The sequence below is a fragment of the Scylla paramamosain genome, chromosome 40, assembly GCF_035594125.1.
Source record: "Scylla paramamosain isolate STU-SP2022 chromosome 40, ASM3559412v1, whole genome shotgun sequence".
NCBI classification, from domain to species: domain Eukaryota; kingdom Metazoa; phylum Arthropoda; class Malacostraca; order Decapoda; family Portunidae; genus Scylla; species Scylla paramamosain.
This window is the reverse complement of record NC_087190.1, coordinates 5,253,001-5,278,926: the sequence shown is the minus strand read 5'-3', so window position 1 is coordinate 5,278,926 and position 25,926 is coordinate 5,253,001. Positions and strand designations below refer to the sequence as shown.

Here is a 25,926-nt window from a genome sequence, read left to right as displayed (position 1 = left end):
GCAAACTTATTTTCTCCCCAATATCCCAGCGAACAAACACGAAACGAAAAAAAAAGAAACGAAACAACAAAAAACTAAAGGTACAATTGACACGAATGAATAAAAACGAGACAAAAGAGGAAAACTGCAAAGCCACAATTAATGCTGCATGACAAAGGGAACAAAAAAACAACAGTGTGGACGAGAGTAAAAGTTCCCTTACACTCGCATCATGACGAAGGCTGCCACAGATAACACGGAAACATTATAGACTGCCCCATTAACCACAGAAAACAACCTGAGAGCGGCCACACACACACACACACACACACACACACAGTAGCAGGGTTGACAGGAAAGATAGCGAAGGAAAAGAACGAAAGGTTAAAAAGCGTAATGTGGATTCCAAGGGGTAAGAAACACTACGAAACTATATTGTATTAAAGAGTTAAGACTGTACATTTAGAGAGAAATCTTTGTATTCCTCCGATGTAAATTCCGTGATTGGTGGATGTTTACGTAGCTAAGAACACTCATCATCATCATCATCATCATCTATGCTTCCACTGCAGGCATTCCACAACTATTTCCATTCCCCTTCATTCCATCATCCGTGTCTTTCCCATCCTCATCCCTGTCTGCCTTGTCTTTTTCCTCACACACACCAGAGAACACAAAGAAGGAACAAACAACAACATAACTATTACCCCTACGTTGCTGTTTCTTATAAGCCACTGCAATCCAAAGAGAGGTAGGATAGTAATGACAAAAGGCCTCTCCCCACCAACCGCTCCCTGTAACCGTGGGTCGTAAGTGAACTAGAATGTACGAGGTGTGGTAAATAGAAACACTGATGAGGTGAAGAGAGGCAGGATAGTAAAGATGAAGGCTCCTCCCCGCCGACCGCTCCCTGCAGCCGTGAGTCATAAGTGAAGTAGAATATGCCACAACGAAGTCTAGAATATGTCGTAACAAAGTGAGATAAACGCAAATATAAGAAGAAAGGTAGGATAGTAATGGAGAAGGCTCCTCCCCACCCACCTCTCCCTGTAGCCGTGGGTATGTGCACCAAAATGTGTTGAATTAAAATGATAATGCAGTGAATATTTTAAATGTTATTCGTAAGTTTATCTCCCTCTCTCAATTCAGCTCAGATATCTCGTGCTTGCTAGACGCGGTTGAGTGCTCACGGAATGCATGCGAGTAGAAGAGTAATGTTTATGATACACGTATATTCTTATGAAAATTATATTTCAGTATGGTCAACTATAACAAAAATAATTTCACTAACAATCAAGGATAACAATAATTAACAAGATCAACAACAGGAACAACAACAATATTAACAGGAGTACTAGTAGTAGTAGTAGTAGTAGTAGTAGTAGTAGTAGTAGTAGTAGTAGTAGTAATACTGTATTAGCAGCAGCAGTAGTAGTAGTAGTAGTAGTAGTGGTAGTAGTAGTAGTAGTGTATTAGCTGTAGTAATAATAGTGGTACTCAAATTGTAGTAACAACAGTAATGGCTGCTAAAGTTAATCATAAATGTTAATAATAATAATAAATGTTAATAATAATAATAATAATAATAATAATAATAATAATAATAATAATAATAAAAACAATAATAATAACAATAACACATGAGACAGATGCAATTAATGAGGTCACGTGTCCCCAAAACACCTGCACTGGCACCTTTCCTGACGCGTTAAGGGAAGCAGGTAGGGATCACGACCTTGAATACAGAGACTTCAGCGCTGAGTCTTGGCACCATATTCTGAAACACCTCTGCCCGCACCTCCACTACATTCAAAAGTCCCCAGTTGAAGTTACACGGTTTTAGTGATTATAGTGATAGATTAACAAGATTTCTACATTTTTTTAACAGGATAGTACTTGAGAACCCGGCTAATTATCTCTGTGGCCTTTGAAAATAGTCATGGTGAGAAAGCAAAGCGTTTCAGAGTACTGGCCTCGGTGTCTTCACTACGTGGGGTGAAAAGCCATGCTCACTTGTACTGAGATGAAGTCCTTAACAGTCCTCCAAGTGCTTTCTCAGTCTCCAGTAAAAATTCAGAAGTAAAGACAGACACAGATAGACAGTTCTTAATGTGAATATCAAGTAATTTTTTAGATGAACTCCTCAGCTTTCCAGTTTTCCAGTTTGCATTATGTGTCCAGAGGTGCAGAGACACAGGTGAGTAGTTCTGGACGTGTTAGGTCTAGTTTTCTGTTTCTTGATTGATTGTGATCCAGTATTTTCAGTGTGCTACTTTTCCACCCAAAGCCACGACAAGGATCTGGGCAAGGATGATCGTTCTTCCCTTGTGAGTTTTTCCTTCTTCCACCAGCTGCTGATCCACTAACACCTCCTCTAATGTCTACTGATGTATTGTAATCTCCTCCATCTCCACCTCATCCTCCTCCTGCTGATCCACTAACACCTTTCTGATATTTACTGCTCCACTATAATTTCCTCCACCAACTGTTGATCCACAGTGACCTCCACCTCCTGGATGCTTGACTCTACTTGCCACCAACACTTGTCTGTCTTGTGTTGCAGCTCAAGACTCCTCAGCAACACTCCTGCAACACCTGTAGTTCTGGCGAGGACGCAACGCTCCCCGTGACCGTGATGGTGACGCGAGGTGACATGTTTCTGTCGCGGCCTGGAATGGATGGACAGCGGACGAAGATGTGTGGAGGGGACTGGAGAAGGTCTGTGTCTTGTACATACTTGAACTATGTAAGCCAGTGATGATGAAGCTGATTGTTCCTTAGTCACAGCGTACCGAAGGCATTCACGTGCTGAGGTGACGTGTCTGCATCGCCAGGAGTGCCCAAGGGAGGTGTGCACACTGAGCCTCCTCTCTTCAGGGATTTGGTGACAAGAGTTTCAATACATTTAGTAGTGAAGTTTTAGCATCTGGCGGTGTCTTTCACCCAAATGTTTGCTGCTGCTGACCGTTTGATGCTTGAAGTGAGGCCAGCGGGATGGTGATGGTCTTCACGTTGGAGGCCTGAAGCCCTGAGGAGGAAGGGGACGACGACTGCATGGTGGAGGTTTGACTGAGGGAGGGTTGACTCAGGGAAGCAGAGGACACAATATCATCCGTGTTGTGGTTTATCGTTAAGTGTATAGTGGGTGGAAGGGCAGAGGGAGGAGTGGTGGTGGTGGTGGTGGTGGTGGTGGTGGAGGACTCCGAGTTGAGCAGCGCCTGTGCCTTGAGGAAGGACTGAGTGTTGCGGAGGAGGTGAGCGTTGAGCAGCGTCTGAGTGTTGATGAGCTGCTGCAGGCTGGCGGCGGAATGGGAGTTTGCCGCCGGCGCCGCGGTCTGAGGCTGGGCGGCGGTGTTGGCAGCGGGGGCAGTATGGGCAGTGTGGGCATTATGGGCAGTGTGGGCAGCGGGGGCAGCAGGCTGAGGGGCGTGGGCTCCAGGCTGTGGTGCATTACGTACAGCCTGTGCATTCCGTAAGGCCTGAGCGTTGCGAAGAGCATGTGCATTGCGTAGGGCTTGTGCATAACGCAATCTTTGTGCATTTCTTAACAGTTCGGTATTTCTCATCAACTGGAGATATTGCACCAACAGGGCGTGTTGTAAAAACAGCTGCGTGTTCTGTGCTGGGTTGTGTGCTGGCTGTGTGGGGCTGGGAGGGGGCTTAGAAACGCCTGTAGTCTTTGCATTGACGTAAGCCGCTGCATCCAGCAACGCCTGGGCGTGGTTGGCAGGCGCCTGGCCGCTGACCTGCGTGTAGGCGTTGAGCAAGGTGCGGATCAGGTTGTTGGACTGGCTGTTCGGGACGGAGAGACCGTTTGGGGTGGAGGGCGTGCCGGGTGCCGGGGCGGCAGCGCCATCGTCCATGAACAGAAACACAGGAGGTCCAGACTGCGTGTTCCCGCTGTCCTCACTCCTGCTTCGTCCCCTGCGGCCGCCACGCCCCCTGTCCCCTCCAAGCAGCATCTGGAACAAACCAAGGCCCACCTCGGGGAGCTCAAGAAGCCCTCCCAGTCCTCCACCTCCGCCACCAGCGCCTTCCAGAAGTCTCATAAGTATTCTGCCTTTTGCCCCTCCACCGAATCTGTCCTCCAGTCTGCTTCTGGTCGCCTCTTCAAAGAGTCTGTCAAAAAATCTGGATCTTCTTTCTGCCGACCTCCTGACCACACTGAGCGAGGAATTCCTCACAGTCGGGGACGCCGCTGAGAAGCTGAGGCCCCGCACCAGGGACTGCTGCAGCGTCGGGGAGTCGAACTCTACGGCATTATTGGAGACCGAGGATATGATATGGTCGGCAGTGACAGGAGTGTTCCGTAGCGCTGCCCCGCGCACATCATCCCCTGATTGCCCTGAGTCAGCCGGAGTCTGGGTAGATGAAAGCAGTGCGCGGAGCAGCAGTGCTCTAAGAGCCGCTTGTTGGGCTGGATTTGCCTGCCCCTGTGGGGGCTGAGCCTGTCGACTGAATCTAGTCACTGAGTTGCTGCCAGGAACTGCAGACTCTCCAGAAGCAGAGGGTGAAGTTTGTCGACCGTTTGCGGAGGGAACAGCTGGACGGACAGATTCTTGAGAGGAATGTAGCTTGCCCTGCTGAGCGTGTAGTAACTGGAGTAACTGGAAGAGGCGGTTGTGAACTTCATCACCAGTTGACTGACTGTCAGGATACACAGCAGCCTGGCTGGTTCTGACTGGTGACTGTGAGGATGGGGACGACGAGTGACTGAATGGAAGTGTAGCCACGTCAGCCTCTGATGCTGAGTAAACTAAATCTATGTACTCCGAAGAGACACCAGCTTCCTTACTGTCTTGGGAAAAGTAAGGAGGCAACGTAGGAAGAAAGAAACCATCGACGTTCTCTTCTTTCTTCTCTTCAGATGAGTATGATGGCACGGTGGGGAGGAAGGAGTGCCGGGATGGTGATACTGTAGGAAGGAAAGGGCGGCGAGTGCCTTGGGACGTCCCTGCAGGAGCCTGATAGGTAAGCAGGGGTGCAGGCTGCGTTGAGGGCAGGGTGTCGGGATGAGGCGTTGGATGAGCTGTGGTCCTGGGTCTGGGAGTGGTGGGGGGCTTGCTTGTTGGTTGGCTTGTGGTCTTGGATATGAACCAGGTCGGCAGATTCGTTGTAGGCTGAGTTGTGGGCTTGGGTCTGCCGGAAAACTTGGTTGCTTGCGCTATGGCCTTCGATAACAACCTGGTGGACCGTTTTGTTATAGGCTTTCTTGTGGCCCTCAGTATGAACGTGATTAGAGGCTTGGGTGTGACTGGAGCTCTGTGCCAGAGTGTTGGCTGCTTGCCTGCCCGCTGTGTGGGGGAACGCAGGACAGGACCGATGACTGTATCTGCTGTGTCCATCAGTAACTGTTCGCTGGGAGACCGCGTATCGTCCACGGCGGGAGTCCAGGGAGGGTGGGTCGACAAAGGGAGAGGCGCACCTACTCCTGTCACACTGATGTCGTCAAATTCATCATCGTTATCTACCTGAGAGAGGGAGAGAGGGAGTCAGGAGAGTGAAGATAAGGAAGAAGACAAGGGCCCTAATGCTATCTTCACGCTACAGCTTACTTAAACATTTACAAGTAAACTGATAAGAATTCTTAGTAGTCAAAACTCATTTCTTTTGTATTAATAAGCTTCCTACAGCCACGTAAGGGTCATATTAGAGTCTCTGGGTACTGTGCAAGTCGAGTGGTACGGTACATATATCAACCGTGAAAACATTACTTTCTCCTCTGCAGTCCAAATGATAACCATTCACACTTTCCCGCCATTAAGATTGCTCACTTCACTACTTGTATATTTTTTTCTTTCCAACTTTTTTCTAGACATGACGGACAACTTTTTTCTGTCAATGATTCTGTCTTCTCTAGTCTGTGGTACATGATGCGAAGGGTCAGTCATGGGTGTTCTCGTTGTCTGCAGGTAGTAGCAATAGTAATTGTACAAGTACGCAGTAGTAGTAGTTGTAGTACGTAGTAGTAGTAGTAGTAGTAGTAGTAGTAGTAGTAGTAGTAGTAGTAGTAGTAGTAGTAGTGCGCAGTAGTACTAGTATACAGTAGTAGTCGTAGTAATAGTAGTAGTAGCCGTAGTAGTAGTAGTAGTAGTAGTAGTAGTAGTGGTAGTACTAAATGTAGTCATACCAAGTAGAACGACAACAAAAAAACAACAACAACAACAAAACAACAACAACAACAACACCAACAACAACAACAACAACAACAACACTGTACTGGAAATACTGAGAGTTACACAGTCCCCATTCTCAACACCTGTAACCGCAACACCTGTAAATACATTAATTAAGAAAAGTTTCGCGTGCTCCTGTAAACCTTCTCTCAGTGATTTAATTCTGATCACATGACTTTCCTTCTCTCTCCCAAAAGTCAAATGCGACATGACACACTACAAAATAAATCTAAGTATGTATATAATACACGTGTAATATTTTTGTGGTTACTGTATTTTTAGGAATTCTTTATACAGTTACAATATTAAATCAATAGTGCCAGTCGTAGTAGTAGTAGAGGTAGTAGCAGTAGTAGTAGTAGTAGTAGTAGTAGTAGTAGTAATAGTAGTAGTAGTAGTAGTAGTAGTAATAATAATAATAGTAATAACTTAGCAGGCTCAGAAACACTTGACATAAAGGAAATGTACCACTGAGTATCTTGAGAAGCACACAAAGACCGGCATTAAGGAAGACATCAATAAATACATCACAGTACACGCCAATCCTTTGTTTCTTCAGATTCAAATTCACCTTTCAGTAAGTTCACAAAATTTGGTATTCACAGATTTTGGACACCGCCTAAATATTTATAGTATCTACTAATGCCATGAGTGTGGAGTTGTGATCCACAGCCGCTGAAGGAATGGATGTTGTTGATTTGTTGAGGATCTCCAAGAACTTCATCCACTGACACTGTTCATCCACCTTGACCTCCTCCTCCACTACCACCTCCTGATCCACTGTGGCCTCCTCCACTATCTGCCGATCTGCCTTGACCTCCTCCACCGGCCAATGACACGCCAGACTTTCTTCACCACCTGCCAGAGCAGCGAGTTATCGTGTGTTGCAACTCCCCGCCACTCAGCGACACTTGTGGTACTGGTGACGTCACATAACAACCTCTCGCAACACTTTTCAATTCTCGTGTCCGAGGCGTCCAAGGAGCCGAAGCAACACCCTGCAACACTCTTAGGTTTCCCAAGGACGCAACACTTTCTAGGCCGTGCTTGTATTTCTTCCCTTTTGACTAACACCTGTACCAGTCCATTCAGTTCACCACACAACGTTACGTCCTCAGGAAGAGTGCTGGCGTCACCGCAGCGCCTCGAGTCTTAGTACCCTTTGGTGAAGTGCTCGGTGGAAGGTGTGCTGATCCCTTCTCTCTTACGCTTGCTGAAGAAATGCTGGCCACATCAGATGCCTTCCTCTTAGTGTGTAATTTTAGGGGAAATAGACTTTGAATGTGGCTCAACTGATGAGAAGTTTCAGCAGGCAAGGACCGAGCAGCCCGTAGCAACGGTGACCCACCTAATAACTCAGTACTTTGTAACAGCTGCACCTGCTGTAACAGCTGTGAGTTCTGCAGCGTGGAAGGGTTCAGAGCTGCTAGCAGGCTTAGAGGTGACTGAAGGCCCGTGGGGTTGATGAGTGACGCTGCACTGAGTAATGGGTTGGTGCTGCCGAGCCCTGCCTGTCTGCCAAGTGCCAAGGCGAGCAGAGCTTGGCTGAGCTGCGGGGAAGACTGTGTGTTGGTCGGCTGTGTGCTGGGCGCTGGTGTTGTGGGCGTAGATCCAGCGCCGCCCAGAAACACAAACACCGGTGGTCCTTTGTTCTTTGCCTGGTCGTCTTCATCCCGCTCTCTTTCCCCAGAGCGGTCAAGAAGCAGGCTGAGGACGTCCATGCCCACAAGAGGATCCTCAAAGAGTGTGTCCAGGAATGATCTCCTTTCTGGTCCCGAGTCCACGCTGACGGAGGCGTTGCTCACAGAAGGCGACCCCAAGGAGAAGCTTATGTCCCGCAGTAACGACTGGTCCAGGGACGGAGAGTCGAACTGCAAGGCGTTGTTCAAGATGGAACCCAAGATGTGGTCGGAGGTGACTGGAGTGCCCCGTAGCAGTGAGCCAGCCACGTCAGACCCGGGGCCCGTGTCGTTTACCTGCTCTGCTGAGGAAGGTTCAGGAACAGTGGGCCGACTCAAGGCAGGTATCAAGAAAGGTAACACGGCCTGAGCCAGTCCTTGAAGACCCCCTTGTTGGGGAGCAGCTATGGCGGGTTGTGTTCTTCCAAGCTGTCCTTGTTGGAGGACAGGAAACTGAGTCTGTTGACCAGTTGGGAACACAACTTCTTGAGAGTCCAGGAGGTGGTGTTGATGAATGAGTGGGGCAAGGCCTTGTTGAAACTGGGCTACTTGATTAACAGGAAACTGGAGTTGTTGAGTAACTGGGAATTGGGACTGCGCATTTGTTGGAAACTGAACTTGTTGAGTAACTGGGAACTGGGATTGCTGAGTTACTGGAAACTGGACTGCTTGGGTAACTGGGAACTGAGCTCGTTGAACACCTGGGAAGTGCTTCTGCAAAACACCTGAGAGCAGCGTGTGGGTGGGACTTGAATGTGTTGGCTGGATTCCCTGGAACTGCGTCTGTTGAGTAACTGGAAATTCCACCTCCTGAGAGTCAAGGAACTGGTGCTGCTGGAAAACTGGAAACTGGGGCTGGTAAGGCGACGGATACTGTACTGGTGGAGCATATGAGTGGGCTGGTGGCGGATACGACTGAGGTGTGTGTGGCGCTGAGTACTGCGACGGCTGACTCTCGTACAGAACTTCCTCTGAATCATGATGGTGTGGCTGGTGCTGGTGCTGGTGCTGGTGATGGTGATGGTGATGGTGCCCGCTGTGAGGCCGATACGGCCCATTTGTGGAAGCTGGGTAGTGGTCCTGTTGAGCGCCGGAACTGTGGTCATACTGGTGAGCTGGGTACTCGTGCTGCTGATACACTGGGAACTTTGCTTCGTCAGTAGTTTCACCAGCAGAATGACTTGGGTACCCTGCTGACTGGTAGGCAGGCTGCGTGGCCCTGAACACTGCTGACTGAGAGGCTGGGAACACCACGAGCTGTCCGGAGGGAAACACCGTCACAGTGTCTTCTGAATCTGCGACGGCAGCGGCAGTGTCCGAGGCTGCTGTCATGAGCACATAGTCATCCTCGTCGTCGTCATCATCATCGTCACTGTCGTCATGCTCCTCTGATGAATCCGGCGGTATGGTTGGCAGGAAGGGCCGGGAAGGCTGGGGTGTGGTCATGGACGCGTAGTAGCTGGCGGACCGGCGTGTGAGTTGCGAGGGGCGCGGTGAGGGCTGGTGGAGTGACCAGACGGTGTGGGTGTCCAGCGGCGGCACGGGCAAATCTTGCGCGTTGGCGGAGGGCGGCGGGGGGACTGCCAGCAAAGGGCGCGGAGGGTGTAGAGGAGGGTGTACTCCTATGCGTGAGACATTGTTGTCGTCAAAATCATCATCGTTATCTGCCTGAGAGAAGGAGAGAGAGAAAGCGACGAATAAGGAGAAATCAAACTACGAAACAGACAGAGACAGACAGACAGACAGACAGTCGGACGGACAGACAGGAAAACGCTAGACAGACAGACAGACAGACAGACAGACAGACAGACAGACAGGCTGACAGATATACAATTACGAAAGGTGTGGGTAAAAACACTGACATGATATATTCTGCTTAAGCCAAACATACCTATGCCACTGCCAGTCGTTGTCTTAAGTGACCCCGATGGTGCAGGGACCTGACCAACCGACCAAGCACCAAGCAAGTGTCGTCATGTCATCTGCACACAGACACTTCACAACGCAGGTCTTCCGTTAAGCGTCACCACAGGCACGGACAGACAGACAAACAGACAGACACCTTGGCGGAGACACCACCTCCTCCTCCATTTCAATGTCCAAGTCTTTTTTCCGTCAAAAAAATTACATTCAGGTCGGTAGAAAAAAAATTCCCTTCACCACCTCGGATGTATTTCCTGTTTCCCGGCCACAGGACGCAGGTGAATTGCGTGAGAGTTACCGGTAAGAGTTCACAAATGTATCACCTCACACACCTGCCATTGATTTTCTCATAAGTTCAGAAGGCAGCACACAGCCAGCCTAGAAGAAGACAGGTGTACTGGAGCACGGCACACTGGACAGATATGTCATCCCCTCCTCCTCACCACCACCACCACCACCACCATCAGCAACATCCATCACTGTGTAACATGAGAACACTTCCGCGAGTCTTCTCCCTCATCTTCACCCAGCCACAACAACTGACAACTGACCTCATCTTATGTCTTGCCCTCGTGTTTTTTCCCGCCCTATGAAAGGTAATGCCCACCCTCAGGGAGGATTACGCGAATACATTAAAAAAAAAAATACTGAAAACTTGTGTTAAATGACTGCTCGTACTTCTAGCGTGGAGAAAAAAATGTTGATAATGAAGGTAAAAGTGAATGCAGGAAGGGCACTTGGGGGAGAGAGAGAGAGAGAGAGAGAGAGAGAGAGAGAGAGAGAGAGAGAGAGAGAGAGAGAGAGAGAGAGAGAGAGAGAGAGAGAGAGAGAGAGAGAGCTTGCAAAACCGTGTAAGCTTATAATACAACAGCAATAGGCTTGTGATAACTATATTTGAAGAAGAATACAAAACCTAAGAACTCTTAATAAGGCAAACATCTACAACGTTAATAGCAGTAATAGTAGAATAACAATAATGCTAATAGTATTAGTAATAATAATAATAATAGTAATAATAATAATAATAATAATAATAATAATAATAATAAAAATAACGTGTGTGTGTGTGTGTGTGTGTGTGTGTGTGTGTGTGTGTGTGTGTGTGTGTGTGTGTGTGTGCGTGCAGCAAGAGGTGCCTGGTATAGCTGAGAGGCGCGGCTCGTCAGAGATAGTTTCACTCAACTATTTTCAGGAAATTGTGTTCCTGTTTGTAATGTTTCGCTTGTAATCTTGTATCGAAATTATACAACAACGTAATTCGTAGCAGAACTTCGATTTAAAGCGAGTCACTGGAACAAGAGATAAGGGAAGTACTTGGCACTCGTACGTTCGTTCCTTTGGTGAAACGAACAGTTTAGCTTTAAGGAAACAATTGGTATGCAGCGGGAAGATTTGGTGACAAACACGCACTGAAAAATAAGTCGTGTTTGCTGTCACGCTGGTGTTTCCTGCCACGCAGCGGGCCCGCCGCGACGCCAGACAGATGGGTGGGCGTCAGGTGGGCGGTGTGCCGCAGCCTGACTCAAGCCAGCCTGGGCTTCTTTTTTTTACGCATACTTGTAAAAGATCTGTGTGCATGATGGTGAGGCGGCAGGGACACTTAGGCGGAGAGGCGTGAGGAGGCGTGGTGCGAGGCTGCCAGGTCTGCCTGAGGCGCTGCGTTACGCAACAAGCATCAGGCGAGGCAAGTCATGTCACCCCAAACTGGTGTGGTGATTTGCACCTTGACGCCATCCCCGCACCGCACCGCCACGCTGCTGCCAACGCCGGACAAGACTGCGCGCTGGCCGCCTCTAGTTTTGCTCTCTGCTCCACCTTACACCTGCCGCAGGGATGGAGACAACAATAACAGCAACACATGGCGCCCGAACACAGTCGTCGCTGCCGTGTGTGGAAGCTGTGTGTGTGAGGCTGAGTAAAGTAATCCTTCATGCACTGTGAGGTCAAGCCTCGAGGACGCCATCACGCAGAGCAGGAAGGACATGCTTCATGTCAACAGTGTGGCAGAAATTATGGTTGAACGGATTCGCTTTAAATCGAAGTTGTACTGCACTTGTTAGCAATTCATTCCCCCAGTTCTGTGTTTTAATGAAGAATCAGATGTTTCCTTGTTGGTCAGCGCCGCTTCCCTTCATATCTTGTTCATCCTGAGGCAGCCAATGCTTGCCCCACTCCCCCGCTGTCCTCTGGTGAACAGTGCTGCTGGTGACGGAGAGGGAATACTTCCACCACACTTGCCTCTCTGAGCCTTTCCCTGTGATCTGTTCGTCAAGCGCTGGGGAAAGAGAATGAATTGTCTCAGGAGTCCTGCAGCTCTTTGCCTTAGCCCTGCGGTGCCGGGTTCAGCAAAGGCTCCACAACCAATGACAGGAAGAGTTTCCTATCACGAGGAGTCCTGGGCGAGGCTGGAGGGCTTTGGTAGGGAGGCATTGTGGGTGTGGGTTGAAGGCCGGAAGAAGGAGGCTGCTGGTTGGAGAAAGGAACGGCAGGGGGGGCAGAGTTTCCTTTTACGAAGCGGTTCAAGACCAAGTGTATGGCTGGCGACGGGGTGGGTGGAGGAGGAGGTGGAGTGGTGGTGGTGGCGGCGTTCTTCTTCTCCTGTGCCCGAGCCTTGAGCAGTGACCGGGTGCCCTTGACTAACTGAGCGTTCAGGAGTAACTGGGCGTTGATGAGTGTCTTCAGGTTGGCTGCGGCCTGCGCGTTGGCCGGCGAGTGGGTCTTGTATGGCTTGGCGGTGGTGGTGGTGGTGGTCTTGTAGGCGACGGCTGGGGCTGCGACGCCCTTGTGAGCGTAGGCAACGGGTGGTGCTGCGACGCCTTTGTGAGCGTAGGGGCTTGACAGCGCGGGGGAATACAGGTTCGGGAGCAGGTATGGGTCGACAAGCGGCTGGGAGTACACATCAGGGTAGAGGTGAGTGCCAAGGAGTGCCGGGGACGTGTACAGGCCGGGAGTGAGGAGGGCTTGGGCGTCACGTAAAGCCTGGGCATTGGTGAGCGCCTGGGCAGTTCTCAATAGCTCAGCATTTCTTACTAGCTGGGCACTCTGAACCAATGATGATTGGCCGTACGGTGTTGGTTGCGGTTTGGCCGACTGCGGTGCCTGGGTCGTAGGTGCTGCCTGGCCCAGCTGTTGTGTCTGGCCACCGGACTGAGACGTGTTGTGCTGAGGCGAAGTGCTACCGGGAGTCAGGAACTTCAAAAGACCTTGAAGACCGCCTGAGGACAAAGCGCTGAGCAGTGACAGTGGGTTGAATGATGACTGGCCACTGTCAGACGATGACAGACCGCTGAGTAGGGACTGGAGACTACTCGACGATGCCTGGTTGGTGAATAATGACAGGAGGGCACCAAGTGGGGACGGGGCGTTATCAGAGGATGGCTGACTGTTTATCAAAGACGAGGCGGCGGTGAGTAAAGAACCGACCATGTTCAAAGGACTCCTGCCCTCGAAGAGAGACCCAAAGTTGAAGCGGGACCGTGAGCCTGAAGACTTTCCTCCTTTCCTCGACCGCGAGTTGGACGAGGAGTCAGAGTCTAGAAGGAACGACAAGATGGACGCTCCTGTGTCCTCCGCACTGCTGCCTCTGCGTCTGTCATCCCCTTTGCCTCGTCCCTTGCGTGAACCCTTGTCACGACGACGACCATCACCCCCACGACCATTACGACGCTCATTAAACACCTCCCCGCTCTGCTCGCCTCCACCGAGCAACTCGCTCAGGATTTCCATGCCCGTCTCAGGATCGCTAAAGAGTCTACTGAGAATCGAGTTCCTCCTGTCCTCTGAGCGCCCCCTGTCCCGGCCTCTGCTGGGGCTCTGGTCCCGCGACGGGGATCCAGAGTCAAGACCGTTGTTGCGGAAGAAATCTAGGATGCTGTCAGATCCCGGAGTGTTGAAGGACTCTTCTCCGCGGCCCCCTGACCGCTGTCTACTACGGGAGGAGGAGGATTCAAGCTCCGGCTGCGGAATTCCCAAAGCTTCCATTAATTCCAGCAGGTCATCGTCAGTGTGCTTCCTCCTGGATTGTTTTCTACGTTTTTTTGGACGATCAACTTCTCTAGAGTCGTCAAACTGGAGATTCAGCCTGGCGAGGAACTGGGAGAGTTGATCGCTGGAGAGAGAGGATGCTGGAGGTGCTGGGGACTCGGGTGTCTGACTACCTGAGGGAGGTGCTGCATTAGGTACTGGAAGCTGGTTAGGCAGAGGACCCTGGGACGGTGAGCTTGCAGGCGGCAAATACTGAGACGCTACTGAAGGTGGTAAGTACTGAGAGGGTGGTTTCGCTAGTGACTGCCCTGGAGAAGGCGGCAAGTATTGTGATGATGGCTTCCTTGTTGTCTGTACTGGAGCTGCTTGCGGAGGTAAGTACTGGTGAGACGGTTCTGTTACTGGCTGTGGCTGCGGCGGTAAGTACTGCGGAGGTGGTGCCATTACGTTCTGCTCTGCTCCACTTGTGGATTTTGCAGGTGGTCCATAGTGAGTAGGCGGTCCACTAAGTCCACTTAAGGCAGGTATGGGTTGTATCGCGATGTACTGCGCTGGCCAGGGCCCCGGGTGTGGGTATGTCTGCAGCCCTGGGAACTGCACATTTGGAAAAGAATAATAGGGTTGTTGCTGCGTGGAAGAGTTGCTCAGTGGAGGCCCTTGGTACATACCTGACGGGACCCCTGGAGGCTGCATCACCCTTTGCATCATTGAGTACCCCTGGTGGGCACTTGGGTAAGGCACCTGTGTAGTGTACCCCTCCAGACTGGCAGGTGTAGGCAGGCCGTACATGGAAGCAGGAGTTTGGGGCTCCGGATAGGAATACATGGAGTAGTTACTCGGCTTAACTATATAGTGGGTGTGACTAGGCGCGTATGACATGGTGGAATTCTCGGGTGCCTCATACTGGTACATGGTGTGGTTGCCTGGCTTGGAAGTGTACTTGCTGTAACCGGGAGGTGGCGAAATGGGATACACCGGCTGGGGGATTCCATACAGGGCTGAATGTGAGGATGGGAACACGAAAAACTTCCCGGCTGGAATGACCCCAACGTTGGCGCCGCCCTCCGGATACAGTGAATCTTGAGCCACCCTGATGTACCGAGCTGAGGGAGGCATTTCTGGGATGAAGTAACTGTCCTTTTCCTTTGACGAGTAGGCCTCGCTGGAGGGGAAGTACGAAGACGAGGAGCTGATCACTGTAGGATGGAAAGGCCGTGCGGTGCTGGGGTACATCACATTGGGGGCCTGAGTAGTTGTGTTTACAGGCTGCAAGGACACGTTTACAGGTTGAGGTGTGAACGAAGGGACAGGAGTGGCAGGCTGGGATGAGGACTGCGGTGTGGCTTGAGTTGTGGGTGCGGGTGTGGCTTGAGTTGTGGGTGCGGGTGTGGCTTGAGCTGTGGGTGTGGGTGTGGGTGTTGACGCGGTCTGCTGGTTTGCTGGCTGAGGTGTTGACTGAGGCGCTGGTGGAGATGGCTGAGGGCTTGTAGAGGCTGGCTGAGCTGGCTGAGGTGCTGGATGAGGGGCTGATGGTGCTGGTTGAGGGGCTGGTTGAGGGGCTGATGGTGCTGGTTGAGGGGCTGATGGTGCTGGTTGAGGGGCTGGTTGAGGGGCTGATGGTGCTGGTTGAGGGGCTGGTTGAGGGGCTGGTTGAGGGGTTGGCTGGGTGACTGGCTGAGCGACGGGCTGAGGGGCAGGGGCTGGCTGAGGGGGAGGGGCAGGCTGGGACCCCGGAAAGAGGGCAGGAACAAGAACCGGCACCGTGGATTGCACCAAGTCGGTGATAAAGGTCGCCGCTGAAGGTGAAGACGACGACTCGGACGGAGGAGGAAGAGCTGTCGGAGTGGGTGGCGGGGCGGCTGGCAAAGGCAGAGGTTCAAGAACACCATTGACATTCGTGTCGGCTAACGCAACATCATTATTTACCTGAGAGGGGAGAGAGGGGCGTGAAAGTCCAGATGTGAAGGGGCGGGGAAAAAATGAAGATGGTAAAGTCACTCGTCTGAGAGAGAGAGAGAGAGAGAGGAAGATGAGAGCATGCGGAAATCTAACCCATATTTTTTTCCTCCTAAAACAAACCCTGTGAAAGGAGAGGGGAAAATATCACGTAGCAAAGTCAAGAGGTCACACAAAAGAGAAAGAGGGAGAGAAACATGCAAAAAACTGTAACCCTTTTTAATCCCAAATTTCCAAGTCCGATGTGTCATGCAAAAAAAACAACTGAGTCTCACACACATACCAGAGTCCTTCAGAGTCCTTCGTGGTGCACTCAATGGAAGCACGGGTAGCTCGTCACCTGGGGCCTCACTACACCTGGGGCTTCGCAGGTCACTTGTAAACGTTAATATGTGGAGTATTTTGTGTTGTGTTGCAGTGTTTGTCGACGAGAGAGAGGACATGGATCGGTGCGTGTGCGTGTGTGTGTGTGTGTGTGATGTTTGTAAAGGATAGATAGATAGATAAATAGACAGATAGATAAACACACAGAGAGAGAGAGAGAGAGAGAGAGAGAGAGAGAGAGAGAGAGAGAGAGAGAGAGAGAGAGAGAGAGAGAGAGAGAGAGAGAGAGAGAGAGAGAGAAAACATACATGGAACAAACACAAAGGAACAGGAGCGACAAAATGAGAGACACGGATAAAAACAAAACACAAAACACAAAACACAAAACATCACAATTAAAAACAAGAGAGAAATAAAAAAAAAAAACGCAGGGAATTTAAAGAGAAAAAGAGAGAAAAAAAAGAAAAAAGACAAAATAACCCTCCAAAAAAAAAAAAAAAACATTGCTCCACCAAACAACACCAAAGCAAACAGCCCATCTCCCTGCACATCACCACCCTGTTAACAGAACCACCATTATAATCATCATCCACTCCAATTCTTTCCCTTCTTTTTCCACCAGCGTACTTCATTATAGACGAAATAAATAAATAAAATAAAAGGATACCCATAAACCAAACACACATGATCGAGTAAACAATGACAGCTTCACTCACACGCTGATCTTGCCATCCCGCCACAAAACTGAGGCCACTGAGGGGAAAAAAAAGGGTAAAAAAGAGGAAAACTCCCCTTGTAGAATGAAGGATAACAGTAATAGGGGGGTAATTATGACTCCTATTAAGTTTACGGCCATTATATCAGCCACAGGTAATTAAATAATAGATACATTCTCATCAGTAATTATTTAAGAGGCTCATGGGTGAAGTTTGCAGAGGCAGGAAAATCAATAGAGATAAACACGACTCCTACAGCTTCAGTTTCGCTCATTACAACGTCTATAGTGACTGAAATCATAGGCACCGCGTTTAATGGGTGTAATGGGTTAATGGGATAGAGGGTACATAGAAGGGAGGGAACTATAAGCAACGGAAAGGAAATATGGCTTCTAGAGTTTCAATTCCGTTCATTATGTCATCTACAGCCACTTCATTCATAACTACCACGTTCCCATTAGTAATTAGGAGGTTAATGGGTGGAGTTTACATAGAAGGAAGCAGGAAATTTAGCATGTTAAGGTAAATAGACTCATACAGTTTCAGTTTCGCTCATTGCATCATCTGTAGTGCCTCAGATCATAAACGCCAGGTTCCCAGTAGTAATTCAGGTTAATGCGGTGGAGTCTAGAGAAAAGTGATGGAGAAATATTAGCAAAGGAAGGGAAAAGTGATTCATGTAGGCTCACTTTTGCACTTTTGCTCATGACGTCTACAGTGACTCAGATAACAGATGCCACGTTCTCTTTTGCAGGTAGTGACCGGAGGAAATTCATGAAGAGGGGAAGGAGAAACAGGAGACAAAGGGGAAACATTAGCAAGGGAAGGGAAATGTGCTAATGTCTTCTATAGTCTCAGTTGCGCTCATTGCACCGTCCAGTCACTCAAGTAATAAAATACCACGTTCTCATTAGCAGGTAAAGGACAAAATTAATGAAGTGCACCTTACATGGAAGAGAAGGAAGATTAGCAACACAAGGTAAATGTGTGTTGCATATTGCCAGTTTCGCTTACTGCATCCTCTAGTCAGTCAGATCATAAATACCACGATGTCATAAGCGAAAGGACAAATGAAGAGGAGTTTATGCAGAAGACAAGCAGGAACATTAGCAACACAAGGTAAATGTGTGTTGCATATTGCCAGTTCCGCTCATTACATCCTCCAGTCAGTCAGGTCATAAAGTACCACGTTCTCATTATTAGGCAGACGACGAATGAAGGGGCGTTTATGCAGAAGAGAAGCAGGAACATTGGCAAGGGAAAGTAAATGTGTTCTGTATTTCCATTTCATTCATTACATCCTCTATGGTGACTCAAAACAAATCATACCACGTTTTCGTCAGCAGTTAAATGATAAATAAAGTGTAGCTTATATGGAGAAGGAGGAACAATAGCAAGGGAAGGTAAATGTGTATTGTATATTTCCATTTTCCCTCATTACATCCTCTATGGTGACTCAGAGCGCAGCACCACGCTGTCATTGGCAGGCAGAGGACAAATGAAGTGGAGTTAATGCAGAGGGGAGGCAGGAACATTAACAAGGGAAGGGAAATCCGTGAGTATCGAACACCCTCCCCTTTGCAAATCCTGAAAGGCACTGAAAGCCACAAAAGAGCATTCAGCTTTAAGTACTCCCCCTCCTTCCCCCTCTCCCCGCCCTCCCCCGCCCTCCCTCGCACAGTGACGTCAGGACTCTGGGCGCCATGGCTGACCTGATCTCCCCCGTGCATGACTGTGGCACAAAATGGGAGAGGGAGAGAAAAAGGATGCAGGAAAAGAGGGTGACGTAAGTGTATTTTTTTGTAAGCCTGGATGGCAGTGGGAGGGAAAAGAGTGAAGTGATGTGCTTGGAGCTTGACTCTCTTCTCAGTAAGTAAAATGGGAGGGACCAAGAAAAGAGAGAGGAAAAGAAGAAAGGACGTGATGTAACAAACAGTATTTTTGTGAAAGCAAAATGGAAGGGACGAATAAAAACGTACAGTAAAGGATGTGACGTAACGAAGTCTATTTTTGAGAAAGTAAGATGTGGGAGACAAAAAAAATAAATAAATAAAAAAGGCGACGTACTGTGCACTAAACCCATTTTGAAAAAGTGAATTTACTCTTTTGAAATACAACCTGTACTTGTAGAGCAGGAAAAAGGAAAGCCAAAATAACAAACTAGAAACTAAATTTTTAGAAACAAACTTAGATTTTTTAACTAATATATTGCTCTATTACTTGAAAACTCGAGAGTAGGAAGATTCTGACAGCAAAGTGAAAAAAAAATAGATAAAAAATACAAAACTCTCACATAACAATATTTTCAAGACAGATTAGAACAGATAATTTCACTGACCACAGCAACAACAACAACTGAATACAGCTTACATAAGAGACGAGGCCCAACATAAACAAACACGCTGGTTACTTGATGAAAAGTGACGCAGGTTTGAGACAAGTTAAGTAATATCATTCTCTTTCTTACTTCACCTATATTTTTGTTACTCCGGGACATGTACCTGTGCTGGCGGGACAGGTAGAGGCCAGGTGAATTCAATAATGTTCCACCTGAGCTTCTACGTCTTTGTGAGGGACATGTACAGGGAATTGGTAGGATGGCGCTCTCTCTCTCTCTCTCTCTCTCTCTCTCTCTCTCTCTCTCTCTCTCTCTCTCTCTCTCTCTCTCTCTCTCTCTCTCCCTCTCTCTCTCTCTCTCACTCTCTCTCTCTCTCTCTCTCTCTCTCTCTGTTTTTTCTTGTTCCTACTCAAATTTCGTTTTCATTTCTATCGACCTATTTACCTATCTATCTAGCAATCAACCTACCTATGTATGTATGTATGTATGTATGTATGTATGTATGTATGTATGTATGTATCTGTCCATCTTTTTCTTTTTTTTCTCACACCTTACTCAGATGAAGCGACTAAGTGCCCATAAATATTCTCTCTCTCTCTCTCTCTCTCTCTCTCTCTCTCTCTCTCTCTCTCTCTCTCTCTCTCTCTCTCTCTCTCTCTCTCTCTCTCTTTATGTTATTAGCTCGGTGTAAAAAAACAAAGTAATAAATAAACTTGTCAAATATGATTGGAAAAAGTTAGTTAGGTCTGATTTTTTTGAAGGGCATAATTAGTATCTCTCTCTCTCTCTCTCTCTCTCTCTCTCTCTCTCTCTCTCTCTCTCTCTCTCTCTCTCTCTCTCTCTCTTACAAACGCCACCTAACCACACTTTTTTTTTCCCTTCTCCCAATCAGCTACAAAACAAAACTACGTGGAAATATTAAATCTCCCCTTTTTCCCCTCCTTTCCTCACTTCCAAATCTCACCACCGGATATATATTTTTTTCCTTTTTTTTTTCTTTTCCTTCTTTTCGAACCTTCAATAATTTTTCCCCCTTTTTTTTCGAACCTTCAAGTCCCCACAAACTTTTTCCTCCCTCCCCCATTTCAAGTTTCTTCAGTTCCCCTTTCGTATTGATTTTCTCCTAACTCCTTCATCTTTCCCCTTTTACAAGTTTTAAACAGGTGGAAAAGCTTGTTGTGAGTGAGCGAGTGAGTGAGTGAGTGTGAGGAAGCTACGTGAATATAAGACGTCTGGGAGGGTGAGAGAGGGAGGGAGAGGGAGAGAGGGAGAGAGGTAGGGAGAAGGGATAAAGGAGGAGAGAGGATGAGGGAGGGGAAGGGGTAAGGAAAGGGAGGGAGGTAGGGAGTTAGGGAGGGGGAGGATATGGAGAGGGGAGGGAGGGAGCGAGGGAATGGGACGGAAGGAGAGAGAGAGAGAGAGAGAGAGAGAGAGAGAGAGAATGGAACTACACAACACTCTCTAAACTTTATTTTCTTTATAACACCAATCCCCTCACTCTCTCTCTCTCTCTCTCTCTCTCTCTCTCTCTGACCCACCACCACCACCACCACCACCACCAAATTCAACGAAACACACCCTAAAAAATAAATAAATAAATAAAAATAATAATAATAATAATAATAATAATAATAATAATAATAATAATAATAAATCACAAAAAAAGCAAACCTAGGCAAATAACTTTCTCCAGCAACCCACAAACAGACGCTACAAACATGACCTTTCAATCCACTCGTATCCTGAGGCCACTTACCTACCCACTGATGAAAGGTGGAAGTAACGAGAGTAAGTCCAGAGTGAACGTGTGGCCAGTGGTAGTTCAGTGGGTGATGAGTACTGGGTTGCCAAATTACAAGGTTTTAGTGGGCTGGAGAGGACTTGAGTGGCTGGCTGACTGGCTGGGTGGGTGATTGGATGGGTGAGTGTGGCTAGATTGATTGTTTTGTTGTTTGGGTAGTTCGGTTGTTTATGAGTTTGGCTGGTTGACTGATTGACTTATTAACTGGGTGACTGGGTGATTAACTGTTTGACAAGTTGACTGAGTGACTAATTAATTGACTGGCTGATTAAGTGACTACATGGCTGAATGACTGAATGACTGATTGACTGACTGATTAAGTGGCCATATTACTGAATGACTGAATGACTGATTGACTGGCTGATTAAATGACTACATGGCTGAGTGACTGAATGACTGACTGATTAAGTGGCCATATTACTGAATGACTGAATGACTGATTGACTGGCTGATTAAGTGACTACATGGCTGAATGACTGACTGGGTGATTAAGTGGCTATATGGCTAAATGAATGAATGACTGATTGACTGATTAAGTGACTACATGGCTAAATGACTGATTGACTGCCTAATAAAGTGACTAACTAGTAAGCTAACTGTACATCTGACTGACTGACTGACTGAGTGCTACAATGGGATACTGACTGAATAACTGACTGAGTAACTGACTGCTTGACTCACTAACCTACAAGCTGACTGACTGACTGACTGACAAATGAAAGACTGATGAACTAAATAGGTAACTTACTGATTGGCTGACTGAATAACTGACTGCCTCACTGACTAACTAACAGGCTGACTGATCGACTGACTGACTGACTGATTAACAACTGAAATGAAAGACTGATAAAACTAACTACCTACAAAACTAAGACTGACTAACTGCCGCCTCCCACCACACTCTTACGCAACAGGTTCACTACTTTTCCTTATCTCAATCCTTCTGCTGCAAAAAGAGGAAGGAAAAAAGACTTGCGTATCACTCACCTCACAACTATTACCACAGTACTTCCTTATAAGCCACACAAGATCAAGATTAAGATCGACACCAAGACTTCCTTTCTCCTTCCACCCAAAAGTAGGCTGGCCAATAGACACGAGCTTTTATTTATTTTTTTTTCTTTTCCCCACACTTTCTGGAGCCATCACACACACACACACACACACACACACACACACACACACACACACACACACACACACACACACACACACATACACACACACACACACACACACACACACACACACACCTGTTCCCGTATTATTAATTAATTGAGAGCACCTGGACTAATTAGATAATAAGGATATTAGTTATAGACCTGCAGGCAAGACAGGTGCGAGATTACTCATTCTTCTTCTTCTTATTATTATTATTATTATTATTATTATTATTATTATTATTATTATCATTTATTCATTTATTTATCTTTTATTTTTTTCAGTAATTATGGTTATTCCAGTGCTTCACCCTCATTATTCATTTTACAAATCAATTTAAATCTTCGTAAGGACTGATTTCAAAACCCACAGAGATGATCACTCAGCTTCTCATGAGTGTTTCCCCATCGATAATACATAATAATAGTAATAATAATAATAATAATAATAATAATAATAATAATAATAATAATAATACACAATCCTTATCAAATAGCTAGAGCCAAGAAAACACCCTTGAACACCCCAGTAACATCCAACACAACAACTGAAACGCTGGAGAACACGATGGCAGGTCATCAGAAGTAACAAGTCGCACGCTGTTACGAGCAAAGTGTCAGCCTTCCCCTACAGCCAAGTCACGAGCAAAGTGTCAGCCTTCCCCTACAGCCAAGTCACGAGCAAAGTGTCAGCCTTCCCCTACAGCCAAGTCACGAGCAAAGTGTCAGCCTTCCCCTACAGCCAAGTCACGAGCAAAGTGTCAGCCTTCCCCTACAGCCAAGTCACGAGCAAAGTGTCAGCCTTCCCCTACAACCAAGTCACGAGCAAAGTGTCAGCCTTCCCCTACAACCAAGTCACGAGCAAAGTGTCAGCCTTCCCCTACATCCAAGTCACGAGCAAAGTGTCAGCCTTCCCCTACAACCAAGTCACGAGCAAAGTGTCAGCCTTCCCCTACATCCAAGTCACGAGCAAAGTGTCAGCCTTCCCCTACAGCCAAGTCACGAGCAAAGTGTCAGCCTTCCCCTACAGCCAAGGAAACACCGTGGAAAACTCAAAAAAACATCCACTACAGATCCTGAAACGAGAGAATGCCGACGCTGCTCATGAGAAGTGATGTAGCTCGCATCACTACAACGAACAAAACACCCTTGAAAACTCCACTAATAAGGGAAGGTGTTTTCCTCTGTAGCCTTCTGTCGTCATTAGCCAGACCCACTCCTAACTATTCAATAAATCAATAAGTAAAGATAAAATTAAATGAATAGGTAAGTACAATAATAAAAATGACTCAAGACCTGCTAAAAAAAAAAAAAATTAACCCTTTCACAGGTACTTGGCACACCTTTCCCTAATCACTAACCACTGTGAGGCACCTTTCCTTGTCCCACAGCCACCTGCAAACACTGTACTGCCTGGAAACTACAAAATCTATTCTCTTTATGCATTTTTCTTTCTCGTAGATGCTTATAAAGACCTCATGTATTGCTTGTAGTGCTGTGAATAGTGGCATACCGCAGTGAAAGTTTTAGATTAAGACATGAACGCTTGAGAACACGATGACTGGAATGGCTGAGCAGTAACGTAATAGCCCTCCACTCACCTCAGATATCTCCTTCAGTGTTACGCTGCCCGCAAGACCACAAAGCACCAGGGGACGAGGGGGAAACCAAAAATGTAAAGAGAGAAAGCGAGACACAGAGAGAAGAAAAAAGTAGCAATAAACTTGATTTCATAACAAACTTGTCACGAGAGAGAGAGAGAGAGAGAGAGAGAGAGAGAGAGAGGTTTTATAAGACTCCCCCGGGGATGAGAGGACGAAAGACACTCTCCTTTGCTTCACCATTCCACGCACTGTATTCTGTAACACTTCCGCGCCACACCTCCTTCACGACTTTCAAAATGCTCTAGTTGAAGTTACACGGGGTTTTAAGTGTGTTTGTATGGCTCTAGCGACAGGTTAACAACACTTCCACATTATGAACGGTAGAAACACTCTAGAGAACCCTGCTAATCACCTCTGTGGCCTTTGGAAACAGTCGTGGTGAAGGAGCTCAGCGTTTCACAATACGTACTTTTTTAATAAGTTTTCTCGTGTTTTAAGGATGTTTTTACGGTTCTAGTGACAGGTTAACAACATTTCCACATTATGAACAGGGGAAACACTCGTGAGAACCCTGCTACTCACCTCTGTGGCCTTTGAAAACAGTCGTGGACCTTTTTAGTAAGTTACACGTGTTTTTAATTAAATTTTTACGGTTCTAGTGACAGTTTAACAACATTTCCACATTATGAACAGGGAAAACACTCGTGAGAACCCTGCTACTCACCTCTGTGGCCTTTGAAATTAGTCGTGGTGAGAGAGCAAAGCGTTTCTGAATACGGGTCGCCTCGTCTCACACTTCTAAGAGGCTCTAATGGAGGGTGTGTTGGTGTTCAAGAGTGTTGTCATCGTCCTAGTAGTAGAGCAACAAGCAAGTTTGAAGTCACTACTCTAATCTGTAATTTTAGATAATCTTTTTGGCTCTATCCAACAATTCTCGACACTAAAAGCAATGTATGTAGTCTTTATAAGCGTCTACGAGAGGGAAAGGGATTAGATGAATAGATGTTGCAGTTTCTAGGCAGTGCAGTGTTTGGAGTGGCTGCAGAAGAAGAATATTTCACAGTGGCTAGTGATTAAGGAAAGATGTGGTTAATGTAGCAGTGACAGAGGCCCTCTCCTCCGCCCCTTTGTCATTAGCCAGACCCCCACTTAGAAAAAACTACCAACTACTCAATAAATCAATAAGGAAAGATAAAATGAAATAAATAAGTAAGGAAATACAATGATAAATATTACTCAAAATTCTTCATCATTAGTAAGGGAAGGTGTTTTCTTCTCTAGCCAGACCCACTCTCAGAAAAAAATAACTACTCAATAAATCAATAAACAAAGATAAAATTAAATAAGTAGGTAAGTAAATACAATAATGAAAATGACTCAAAATTATTCGCCACTAATAAGGGAAGGTGTTTTCCTCTGTAGCCTTCTGTCGTCATTAGCCAGACCCTCTCCTAACTATTCAGTAAATCAATAAGTAAAGCAAAAATTAAATGAATAGGTAAGTACAATAATAAAAATGACTCAAAATTCTTCACCACCAATAAGGGAAGGTGTTTTTTTCCTCGACCCCTTTGTTGTCATTACCGAGACACCTCTCTTGAAAAAACAACTACTCAATAAATAAACAAATAGAGATAAAATTAAATAAATAGATCAGTAAATGCAACAATAAAAATGACTCAAAATTCTTCATCACCAGTAAGGGAAGGTGTTTCAGTTTTCCAGGGTGTTTTCGTCGTTGTAGTAACGGTCTGACAGGCATTCTGACCCACCAGTAAGGGAACCACTCATGGAAGCCTCAGAGATTCTGTCCTGACTAAGCCCTGTGTGTTTCATTAAGAAAAAAGAAAGAAAATAAACTAAAAGAAAAAGAAAAAAGACAGAAAAAGAAAGAAAGTAAATAAAATAAAAGGGAAAAGGAAAAAAGAAAAATGAGAAAAAAAATTTAACAGAAAAGAATAAGATATGATACACACACACACACACACACACACACACACACACACACACACACACACACACACACACACACACACACCAAAAATAAAAATGAATAAATAAATAAATAAATAAACAAATAAGGTATCTATAGACTCAGACAAAGGTAAACAATCTCTGCAGCCTGCGAAACACTGTCCTGTCCTGACGAAGCCCAGTGTGTGTGCCTGACCCCTTCACTCCCCCGGCCGTCTATTGGTGGGCTTCAGAGGTGGTGAAGGTGTGGTTGGCATGGACAGACAGACTACACAGAGAATAAACACTAATATATTTTTTAGACCTAATGAA

General features: G+C 46.9%; 1 protein-coding gene across 6 annotated transcripts in view; it reads right to left on the bottom strand.

Annotated features, from left to right (window-relative positions):
- Nucleotides 1-1,213: 1,213 nt before the first annotated feature.
- LOC135092754 (uncharacterized) overlaps nt 1,214-25,926 on the bottom strand; it is an 81,601-nt gene continuing 56,888 nt past the window's right edge. For 2 of the 6 annotated variants that reach the window (XM_063991438.1, XM_063991437.1), the window contains exon 3: nt 6,412-9,502. In XM_063991438.1, the coding sequence (XP_063847508.1) occupies nt 7,262-9,280 (2,019 nt within the window). In that variant the 5' untranslated portion in view covers nt 9,281-9,502 and the 3' untranslated portion in view covers nt 6,412-7,261. Of the gene's footprint in view, nt 5,451-6,411; nt 9,503-11,782; nt 15,668-15,980; nt 17,390-25,926 lie in introns of those variants that run through there. The other 4 variants (XM_063991434.1, XM_063991432.1, XM_063991435.1 and 1 more) reach the window with 3 other exon arrangements.